The 12,238-nt window shown below is 37.1% G+C and overlaps 1 protein-coding gene across 1 annotated transcript; it reads left to right on the top strand.

The window, feature by feature from the left end:
* Window positions 1-6,318: 6,318 nt before the first annotated feature.
* On the top strand, window positions 6,319-7,296 carry LOC101359417 (olfactory receptor 52J3-like). The gene has a single exon (XM_012559309.2). It carries the CDS (start codon window positions 6,397-6,399, stop codon window positions 7,294-7,296), a length of 900 nt encoding a protein of 299 aa, XP_012414763.1. The 5' UTR covers window positions 6,319-6,396.
* The last annotated feature ends 4,942 nt before the right edge of the window (window positions 7,297-12,238 follow it).

The following is a 12,238-nucleotide window of genomic DNA, read 5'->3' as shown; positions in this document are numbered from 1 at the left end:
TTTTCTATATGAAAGAAATTAGCCCTTTTTATGATGTGGCCTGCAAATAAATTTTCTTCTTGTGTCATTTCTATTTGTCTTTCGTGATGATGGTATCACAAGCTGGATTTCCTTTGAATCAAACTTTGAGTTGGAAATTTGTGTGTTGGAAGTTGTTTGGAACAGCACCTTCAATTTCAACACTTACAGGGAAGGGAAAGAATTAGAACTAGTGAAGAGAGAAGATAAATTTGATGCAATTGTAACAAAGGCTACATTCAATACTGCAGAGAACTCTGGAGCTAGGATGACCCTTCAGAATTGTCCAAATTCAAAGATGAGCCTGGTCTTTTTAATCCACCATTGGAAGTTCATTGAATGTGGCCTGCCCATGGGGAGGGGATATGACATTGAGTGACTTGGCTCCATTCAGCTGAGGGCAATTCCCAAGAAGGACTCAAAGGATCTGTCAGATGCTAAAACTCTCAATAGAGGAATGAATGCTTCAAACCTGGCAGAAGATGGTATCTGGGGACAAACCACAATACCCACTACAGTTTACCCCTTGCATGCTTGTTTCAGTAATAAATTCTGAATGAGTTTCTCAAGGATTTTGGTGGTGCTATTTTCATTGGTAAATACAAGAAGAAGGTTAGTGAGATGATCTACAGCCCCTTACATTGCAACTGGTCTCAGGGTTGCAACTGTTGTGTTGCTATTGTTAGGTGCCGTCGAGTCAATTCTGACTCATAGCAGCCCCATGTACAACAGAATGAAACACTACACTGTCATGTGCCATCCTCACAATCATTGCTATACTTGAGCCCATTGTTGCAGCCACTGTGTCAATCCATTTCATTGAGGGTCTTCCTCTTTTTCCCTGACGATCTACTTTACCAAGCATGATGTCCTTCTCCAGGAAATGGTTCCTCCTGATAACATGTCCAAAGTACGTGGGATGAAGTCCCACCATCCTTACTTCCAATGAGCATTCTGGCTGTACTTCTTCCAAGATGGATTTGTTTGTTCTTCTGGCAGTCCATGGTATACTCAATATTCTTGGCCAACACCATAATTCAAAGGTGTTAATTCTTCTTCTGACTTCCTTATTCATTGTCCAGCTTTCACATGCATATGTGGGGATTGAAAATACCCTTGCTTGGGTCATGGGCAACTTAGTTCTCCAAGTGACATCTTTGCTTTTTAACACTTTAAAGAGGTCATTTGCAGCAAATATGCCCAGTGCAATACATTGTTTGATTTCCTGACTGCTGCTTCTATGGGTGTTGATTGTGGATCCAAGTTAAATGAAATTGTTCACAACTTCAATCTTTTCTCCGTTTATAATGATGTTGTTTATTGGTCGAATTGTGATGATTTTTATTTTCTTTATGTTGAGGTGTCATCTGTACTGAAGGCTGTTGTCTTTGATCTTCGTCAGTAAGTGCTTCAAGTCCCCTTCACTTCCAGCAAGCAATATTGTGTCATTTGCATACCACAGTTTGTTAATACATCTTCCTCCAATCCTGATGCCACATTCTTTTTCATGTAGTCCAGAATATCAGAGTATTTGCTCAACATACAGATTTAATATGTATGGTGAAAGGATACAACTATGATGCACACTTCTCCTGACTTTACACCACACAGTATCCTCTTGTTATGTTCGAAAGACTGCATCTTGGTGTACTTACAGGTTCCTCATGAGCACAATTAAGTGTTCTGAAATTCCCATTCTTTGAAATGTTATCCATAATTTGTTATGATCCACACAGTCAAATGCATTTACGTAGTCAATAAAACACAGGTAAACATCTTTCGGGTGTTCTCTGCTTTCAGGCAAGATCGTCTGACATCAGAAATGATATCCCTTGTTCCACGTCTTCTTCTGAATCCTACCCATGTAGTGCTGCAACCGCTTTTGAATGATCTTCAGCAAAATTTTACTTGTGTGTGACATTAATGATCTTGTTTGGTAATTTCCACGTTCTGTTGGATCACCTTTCTTTGGAATGGGCGTAAATATGGATCTCTTCCAGTCGATTGGTGAGGCAGCTGTCCTCCAAATTTCTTGGCATAGATGAGTGAGCACCTCCAGTGCATCATCCATTTGCTGAAACATCTCAGTTGGTATTCTATCTATTCCTGGAGCCTTATTTTTTGCTAATGCCTTCAGTGCAGCTTGGACTGCTCCCTTCAATATCATCTGTTCTTTATCATATGCTACCTCCTATAATGGTTATACACCATCTTATTTTATGTTTCTGTCACCCTCAGCTAACTCTTATCCCTCATCAACATAAATTTCTCATAGTGATTTTTAAATTTGTCTATTTGCCATAAAAACTATGCAAGGGCACCCATCAACAGAGGACTGGATAAACAAAATGGGGTACATACATACAATGGTATAGTATGCAGCCATAAAGAAAAGTGAGTTCTAAAATCGTCTTGCAGTGTGGATGAACCTGGAGAACATTATGGTGTCACAGGGGAAAAAATAGTTAAATATGTATGTCTAGGATATTTTAGATTATAAGTAAAATAAAACCTGATTTAACTGATTTGAATATTAAAGGAAATTTTGTCTCAAGTTAAAATAAAGGTAAGTTATTGGTCTGAGTTCTTGCCACTAAGAAGTTGGTCTGATTCTTTGTTACCAGAGAATAAAGTTCTTTCAGTATTTCAGAGTTGAAATTCTATGACTCAACTTGATCCTAAGGCTGACTTCTATCATGATTTCAAGATTTAACTCTCAGGTATAGATTGTTCATAATTCCCAACCAGCTGAAAAAGGAATAAAGTTTTCCTAATATTTCTCAGCCCATGTCCTGAAATTAACTGATTGAACTACTCACTTAAAGACCAAAATCTCCAAGAAAATGGCATATACAGATATAGATATGTATGAAATTGTGATTTTTTTTAGACATTTCAGTTTAAGATTTGTGTGATATAACTGGAAAGACAGAAGAATCAGAAGAAGAATTTAACTTCATAATTTGTATTTCATGCTTCATATATTAAGCCTGATGGTGACTTTACTCCAGTGTTGTCTAAGATGTTTGCTCAAGTGTGAGGTAAAGAGATCTCACTATTTCACTCAAAATGATTTTATTCCAGGAAGAATCAGAAATATGCGTAAAAATGACTCAAGCATGAGGACACGTAGTTTAAGATAAATGAAGGTCCAGGCCAAATGTTATAGAATTGGTAATATGAGAGACTTTCAATCTGGTTCTATAGGTCCAACGTATATGAAGACGGTGTTGTGAGGTGAAGTTTACAATAATAAAAACTAGTCAATACTAATTATAATTGACCACATAAAATGCTCCAGGTATTGTACTAAGTGGTTATGTTTGCTAGGTAATGGATGCCTCCCAACAACCCTATTCTGTTTGTACTATTATTATACCAACTTTCTAGTTGAGGAGATTGAGGCATAGAGATGATTCGTAAGCCACTTACAATGACATAGGTAGAAATCCAGTATTTGAACTGTGGTCTCTGTAATCTAAATCTGTAAAAGAAGGTGAATAGTGAGAGGTAAGAGTGAATATGGAGTTTTAAATGCCTCGTTAATATATTTGAACTTTGGTGTTTAAACTGGTTCAAGCACCGTTTTATTTAGAAAACAACCCATAGAATTTGACTGCATTTACTTATTTATTTATTTTTATATATACTGTATTTAAATGGGAGCGCTGGTGGTCCAGTGGTTAAGCATTCCCCTGCCGTCCAAAAGGTTGGCAGTTTGAATCCACCAGCTGCTGCTTAGAAACCCTATGGGGGCAGTTCTATTCTGTCCTATAGGGTCACTATGAGTTGGAACCAACTCGCAGCAGCGGGTTTGGTTTTTTAATTGGTTTATATTTAAATGATGTGATGTGTGTTTTAATCCCCACATTTGTACTTTTCTGTATACAAATTTTTATCCATGTCACTTTTCCTTGGGCTCTGTTTCCCTAGAGTGTAAAGTTTTCTCAGTAGTCTCAAAGGGGTTAATCTCAGAGCTCTATTTAAAGTAAAAAAATAAATTAGCACAATTTTTTCAACTGTTTCTAAACAGCTAGAGCCTTAATATAAAACTGCTCTCCTTAGACTGTATTAAAAAAAGTACACAGAGCTGTGTTGCTTGGTATTATCCTTGTGTCTCCATTCCTGTGGAAGAATGAAGCATGACAGGTGAATTTTCTCTTGATTTAGGTACATATTAAAGTCAAATGAAAGGGAGAGAAGCTGAGGTGGCTGACAACTGCTGGGCTTGATGTGCATTGTAGTCTAATTTTTTAATCTAACAGAAATTTTTAAAAACTTGCATCTATCAAATGGAGATGAGATATTTTTAAAAACATATGAAAGATCCAAGTTGTTTAAAATACATCTGCAAAATGATTATATGATTGTTTGGTTGATAAAGTATAATACCTGCTTCTGCTATGTAATATAAGGAATTAAAGCCCAAGGCTAGCAAGGACATAATACTGATAGTACACATCTACTCGTGACTCCAAATTTGATATCAGGATGTCTAAGGCCTTGTTCTTGGCCAACATCCTGCCACTGGGCTAGGGGCCCTTACCTGGATTCTCAATTATTAAAAAACACAAATAAGTGAGTCATTGTGCAGTACAGCATTCTCTCTTTCCTCTCCGGCCTAATCTGAGACAGAAAATAATATTTATTTTAATTTTTTCACCTTGATACGCTTGCTGTCTAGATGTGTTGTTAGATATATGGAGCTATATTAAGGATAAATACAAAAGTCTATGCTTACTTCATCCAGGTCTTGAACCACTCTGCTTTATGCTGGTGATCCAGAAAATATCTCTTTATTTCATTGCTTGAGCTTATGAGTATCTAGGTTGCTTCTGTATCATTTTGGAGACATTATAAAAGTGTCCATCACTATTTCCTTTAGACAATTAAAGGAGTCATTTGTACCTCCAGTTAGATTGCTATTCTAGACATCTGTGTGCTGCTCAAAAATGTCATCCTTAAGTCTAGAACCTCCACAAACTGTCTATGTTGTCTTCTACCCACATTTCCAGTGACTTAATCAAGAATGAAGAGAATCCAGTAAGTTTTATCTTTGCAGTAGTGGTAAAATGAGTGGGTATTTGCAGAGAAACTAATATGGAATGAAGAGTGAATGAATCATTCAAATGCTATTAGAAACCACCACCACTATGTTGTTGTTAGGTGCCCTTGAGTTGGCTCAGACTCATAGCAACTCTGTGTACAAAAGAATGAAACACTGCCTGGTCCTGCACCATCTTCACAATCCTTGCTATATTTGAGCCCATTGTTGCCTCCACTAAGTCCGTCCATCTCGTTGAGGTTCTTCGTCATTTTCACTGACCCTCTACTTCACCAAATGTGATATCCTTCTCCAGAGACCGGTCCCCACTGATAACATGTCTAAAGTATGTAAGACTAAGTTTTGCCACCCTCACTTCTAAGGAGTATCCTTGCTGTACTTCCAAGACAGATTTACCATACCACTCTAAAAGAACTCCTGGTAGCACAGTGGTTAAGAGCTTGACTGCTAACCAAAAGGTCAGGACTTTGAATCCACCAGCCACTTCTTAGAAACAGTATGGGGTATTCTACTCTGTCCTATAGGGTTTCTATGAGTCAGAATCAACTTGCCAGTAATGGGTTTGGTTTTTTTGGTTTTGAAGGGGGATGGTCATAGGACAATAGATCCGTCAATGAAAATGAGCTAGAGGGTTTATTATTATATTTGTTTCTGGCCTCTTTCAAGTATAGAAGTATATGACTCAGCTTGTCTTCTCTTGGGCAGGTATCTCAGAAAGCTTGTGCTTTTTTTTGTGACAATCTGTGTCTTTGATATTCTGTTTCTGTCTTTGTGACAATATGTTAGTCTTGGCTTTGGTATTTCCATATTCAAGTCAATAAATGATGAATGAATCATTAGAAAAAAATTCTGCAGTTTCTAATTATGGAAGAGTCTTATATATCTGGTTATGAGAATTTACTTTCATGACTGTTTATCTCCTTTTTTATATTTCTCCATATCCCTATGTTTATATCTTTGATTTTTTTATGTGTCCCTTCCAGGCAAGGAATTCACAGAGAGTACAAGACATACAATATTCTTTTAATACAATATTAAAAAGTTAATATCAAGGTGTATTTCTTAGAACTCTGCCGTGGGCTTGTTGATCAGTCTCACATGTTTAAAATTAGAACTAAATCAATTATAAAGATAGAACTAATAATGAATAAGCTCATTGACTTTGGCCTAGTCAAATGACTATGGCTAAGGTTTAGTATAAGAACTACATTAATAGTTCCTTCCATACAGATAACCTTTTCATTTTCCTTCTTTCTTTTTTTTTCCTTCTTTTTCTAAGAGTGGCAATTTCTCCTATTCCACCGTTTGGAAGGATGTTTTATTACAACAGCAGCATTTTCCACCCGACCACATTTTTCCTCATTGGAATTCTAGGCCTGGAAGAGGTCCAAGCCTGGATCTCCCTGCCATTTTGCACTGTTTACCTTACGGCTTTATTGGGCAATGCCACCATTCTCCTAGTAATCAAGACGGAGAAGACCCTCCGGGAGTCCATGTTGTACTTTCTGGCCATTCTTTCAACAATTGATTTGGCACTTTCTACAACCTCTGTGCCCTCCATGCTGGGCATCTTCTGGTTTGATGCTCATGAGATTAACTTTGGAGACTGTGTGGTCCAGATGTTCTTGATCCATGCCTTCACTGGCATGGAAGCTGAGGTCCTGATGGCCATGGCCTTTGACTGTTATGTGGCCGTCTGTGCTCCACTCAATTACAGGACCATCTTGACAGCCCATGTGCTGGTGGGCATCACTATATGTGTTGTATTTTGTCCAGTTTCGTTTACACTTCCCATTGTCTATCTCATCTACCGCCTACTCTTTTGTCAGGCTCATATAATAGCCCACTCATACTGTGAGCACATGGGCGTTGCAAAATTGTCTTGTGGAAACATCCGTGTCAATGGTATCTATGGACTGTTTGTGGTCTCCCTCTTTCTTCTGAACCTAGTCCTTACTGGTATCTCCTATGTTTACATTCTCCGTGCCTTCCGCCTCCCATCCCACAATGCACGGATAAAAGCCCTAAGTACTTGTGGCTCCCATGTTGGGGTCCTCTGTGTTTTCTATATCCCCTCAGTCTTCTCTTTTCTTACTCACCGATTTGGACAAAGCATACCGCGCTATGTTCATATTCTTATTGCCAACCTCTATTTGGCTATCCCACCCTCACTTAACCCCATCATTTATGGTGTGAGGACCAAACAGATATGAGAGCAAGTGCTTCGTGTCTTTATTAAAAAATAAGAAAATCCTACCTTCTTTGTTTACTGGTCATTTGGATCCAGTAAGGAAAACTGTTGTGTTCTTGCCAGAAAAACTGTTTTCTCTGTCTAAATATTGTTCTGCCAAGTTATATTCCAGGGGATTTTATTCTGACTGCTTATTTATTCTATAATTTTAATAACCTTTATAATATTTCAAGTTCAAAGACTAGTTACTATTGCGGAAGAGAGATACGTGGCCTCTGTTTACATCAGTTCCCTAGGAGTGAGAGTGAATAATCCAAGCGATAACCTTTCTTCTTATTATATTTGTTAACACTTTTGTTTTTCAAAATTTTGATTCTATACTTTCCCTCATAAAACTAAAGTGAGATAAGGAAATGTATAACAAATACCTTTGTTCCCACAACATGGAATTAACATCTGTTATTACTATGATAGGAGCCTTGGTGGGCAGTGGTTAAGCACTTTGCTGCTAACTGAACGGTCTGCGGTTTGAACCCACCAGTTGCTCTATGTGAGAAAGATGTGGAGGTTTGCTTCTGTAAAGATTTACAGCCTTGGAAGCCCTATGGGGCAGTTCTACCCTCTCCTATAGGGTTGCTGTGAGTGGGAATCGACTGTGGGTAACGGTAACAGGTATTACTATGATATCTTTACATTAAGTGCTATTTGTAATCAAAGATAGATATTTAAGTTGAAATGACTGATGGTTACTACCCTAATCCAGTTTCAGTTCTTTTCCCGTCTTCCAAGATAGTGATCATGAACATGTGATTTTTTTTTTTTATTTCTTAAAGTCTAATTTTATAGTTTTAAATTCAATAATCTTGAAGGGGTTGAAGTTGAAAATTTTAATTTATGTAAATGGTAGCATACTATGTACGATTTTACAGCCAATTGTTGCACTTAAAATCAGAAATCTATATTGATAAATATAGAATATAGTTATTTCTTTTTTAAATGCAGTAAAATCTTTCTCCATTTGCATTTTATTAATCCTTTCATTGCTGTTATTGTTATTAGTTGCCACTGAGTCATTTCTGACTCATGACAACCCCATGTGTGCAGAGTAAAACTGCTTACTCTATACGGTTTTCAAGGCTGTGACCTTTCAGATGCACATTACTAAGCCTGTCTCCCAAGGATCCTCTGGGTGGGTTCGAATTATCAATCTTTCAACCAGTAATTAACTGTTTATATCAACCAGGGGCTCCTAGCCTTTCTCCTACTGATGATATTTATGTTATTTCTGTTTTCCTAGTTTAGCAACAATGTTTGACATCCTGTGAATATTTTTGGTGCATATTTGAAAAATGTATCCAGGTTCAACACTTACAAGTACAATTGTTAAATAGTGGATTACTGATTGATCACTTCATGTTCTTGCTTTCTTGTACTGTTTCTTATTTACTGTAATTCTACCCTGTTGACAAATTTTCTGTCTAGATTCTTAAAAATCTCTTTGCATGAGTTATTTGAGTATACTTGGAATACTAATACTCTTCTATAAACCCTTTATATTTAATCATTTATTTTCACATGGAAGATTAAAATTGTAAATGAATTAAATACTGATTATATTATCTATAGTAAAACTTTCCATCACTTTCAACTTAAGACTTCAGTGTAGGTTTATCGTATGCTAACATTTATTTTATTATTGGTGTGTGTGTTTATTTTTACATTTAACTCTAACTGCAATTGATTTTGGTGTAAAATGTGAAGTAAAATTAAATACTTTTGTTTCTATTTCTAACCTATTTTTCTAATGTGATAGATGTTATAACTTATCTATTCAAAACTCATTTGTTTTATTCTTTTTTATATATTAAAATTCAGTACATGCAAGGGTCTGTTTTTCATTTATGTATTTTGTTTTTCTGTTAATTTTTGCACCAGTACCACAATGTTTTAATAATTACAAATGTGTAATATGATAGTAATTTTAATATATTACAATTATACTTTACAGAATTATACTATGTAATTTTAAAATAAAAAATAAATATCATATATAAATATAATATCTAAACACACGTATTTATATATATTTCTGTGTGTATATATGTATAAGTACATATATATATATATTTAAGTCAAGGAAGCTATATCCTACATGATTCCAATTATATGATAATCTGAAAAGGCAAAACTATAGAGACACCTAAATGACCATTGGCTACCTGAAGCTTGAACAGAGGGGTAGATGATTAGGTGAAGCGAAGGAGAATTTTAGGGTCATGAAACTATTGTGTATGGACTGTAATTTTGGATACATGATATTATGCATTTATCAAACCCATTGAAATTTACAGCACAAAATGTGAATCCTAATGTGTGTAAATTTAAAAATTTATTTAAGAAATTGGAGGAATTTCAGAATAGAATGCAGAGTGTGATAAAAACAATCTAAATGTATTTAAAAATGTATGAAACAACCTCACTGAAGGAATTAGGTTAAAGAGATGCTGACCTAAGAAACTTTGAAAATGTACAAAAGACTGTATGCTGGTTGATAAAGTTTTCCACAGGGGTATGGGTTGACAATCTGATGCTGAAATATATATATATATATATATATATATATATATATATACACACACACAGTGGTATTGGCCAGTTAAGCAAATGGGTGATGACTTGTGTAAACAAGATTTCTCACTTTTGAACGGAGTTCAGATAAACAAGGGGAGGAAGCTAGAATGATCCATGTGGTGATAGATTAGAACCAGAGACATCAGTATGAACTCATGTTTAGCTTAATACAGATACAGATGGCTACATATAGAAATAGTTATAGATGAGTATATATACTGACTTATTTACACGCATATTCTCTTTCTTTGTCATATGAGAGGCCCTAGAGGCAAGAATACCCCATTAGCAAGGAGAACACCTAACACCCAGATCTTGATTTCTAATAGCATTTCTCATTAAAAGGAAAAAAGACTCTTTGGAGAAATGGGTGAGTCTAGGACTGAGGCAGCAAATATACAAGATAAGCCTGAATAATCTTATAGTGCATGCATTGTCCATGGCATGGATCATTCTAGCCTCCTTCCCTTGCTTATTGGTAAAGAAATATCCTCCTTCCAAACACACACACGCATACAGTGCTAGAGGTATGTCAAAGGGACATAGGAGTCAACCGAAAAAGCTCCCAATGGCTAAAGATGGAACAAACTGAACAATAAAATAAATAAAATGTATTGGATTATAACCCAAAGTATGAAATAAATATCCGTAAGTCCATGTGATATAAACAAACAAATAAATACAGTTCCTGTTCCTCTGACCTCTGGTTCTTGGGACTTGAGCTAGGAGCTTACCTGTGGTCTTGCCTGCTGATCTTGGGGTTCATTGATCTTCATAGCCTGTGAGCAAGAGCCCTGTTCTCTGACCTGCTGATTTTGGGTTCACCAGCCCCTGTGGCTATGTGAATCAGGAGAAACCTCTAGCCTGACCCATGGACTTGGGACTTTCAGCCTCTACAACCACATTAGCCACTTCCTTGATATAAATCTCTCTCTACATATATATTTATATGCTTTACTGGTTTTGCTTCTCTAGAGAAGCCAGCCTAAGAAAGCCTTCAATAATTGTAATTTTTTTACAATATCTCCTTCCATGATATTTAGTTTTCACCCTTAACTACTGCTATTAAGTTTTGTTTACCCGAGAGCCAAGGCTCAGGGTGCTGGTTTCTATGTCTTTTTGCTGTGAGACTGAAGTTAAATCAAATTGTGAACCTAGTATTATACCAAGATCATGGTTTAGGCAGTCTCCACCTCCTTCACTCACCACTCGTAAATGTCAAATATTTCCAGGACAGAAATGCCTTGGTCAAATATGGTGTCTGTCCCAGTCATTAAGACTATGAGGATGAGGATACAAAGCAGAGGTCCAGGATTCTCCATAGGAGTCATTGTTGAAAGTTGCATTGCCCTAGAAGGGCACTGAGGATTTTCAAAGCGTAGAGAGAGGGAAACCAATGTGGCTTATTTAGGCTGTGTTTGCAAGGAGTCCTGGTGGTGCTATGGTTAATTTCTCGACTGGCAACGGAAACATTGGCAGTTTGAACCCACTTAGTGACTCCATGGAAAAAAGACCTGACAATCTCTTCCAGTAAATATCACAGCCTTGAAAACCCTATGGGGTAATTCTTTGTCACATGGGATTGCTATGAGTTGAAAATCAACTCAACAGCACCAAAGAACAACAACAGGCTGTTTGCAGAGGCAACAAGGCACAATGAGGGGTGCCTGGAAGAAAGAAAAAGAATTTTGATTAAAATTGATTGCTAGGAGGGGGTTGATGTGGAGGGTGGTGATCTAAGAGGTTGTGGGATGAGTGAGAAGTAGTGACCATCTACTTCTGCCTGCTCTGTCAATTCTCTGTCCTATTCCAACTCACAGAGTCATCTTATTCCATTTGGATTGTCTGGAGGAACTGGGTAGAAGGGAAGGAAGCACAGTGCACTGGAAAACTTTGTCTTTTAAAAAAATTTTCTTTCCATACAAAAATTTATACATATATTGTTATGTGACTCTAATTGCTCTCCCCATACTGTGACAGCACACTCTTCCTTTCCACCCCTGATTCCCCATGTCCATTCAACCAGCTCCGAAAACTCTCTGCCTTCCTGTCTTACCTCTGGACAGAAGCTGCCTGTTTAGTTTCGTTTATCTACTTGAGCTAAGAGGCACGCTCTTCACGAGTATCACTTTATGTCCCACAGTCCAGTCCGTTCCCTGACTGAAGAGTTGGCCTCGGAAATTGTTTTAGTTCTGGACTGATAGAGAATCCAGGGGCCATGCTTTCCAGGGTTTCTCTAGTCTCAGTCAGACCGTTAAGTCTGGTCTTCTTACTAGAATTTGAGTTCTGCACCCCACCTTTCTCCTGCTCCATCCGGGACTCTCTGTTGTGTT

Source organism: Trichechus manatus, unplaced genomic scaffold, assembly GCF_000243295.1.
Source record: "Trichechus manatus latirostris isolate Lorelei unplaced genomic scaffold, TriManLat1.0 scaffold00232, whole genome shotgun sequence".
Classification (NCBI taxonomy): domain Eukaryota; kingdom Metazoa; phylum Chordata; class Mammalia; order Sirenia; family Trichechidae; genus Trichechus; species Trichechus manatus.
Note: the sequence above shows the minus strand (reverse complement) of the source record. Positions and strands in the feature narration are given on the sequence as shown.

What these genes read in the sequence shown, in the direction of transcription:
- LOC101359417 (XM_012559309.2), top strand. Translation starts at nt 6,397, where the DNA reads ATGTTTTATTACAACAGCAGCATTTTCCACCCGACCACATTTTTCCTC.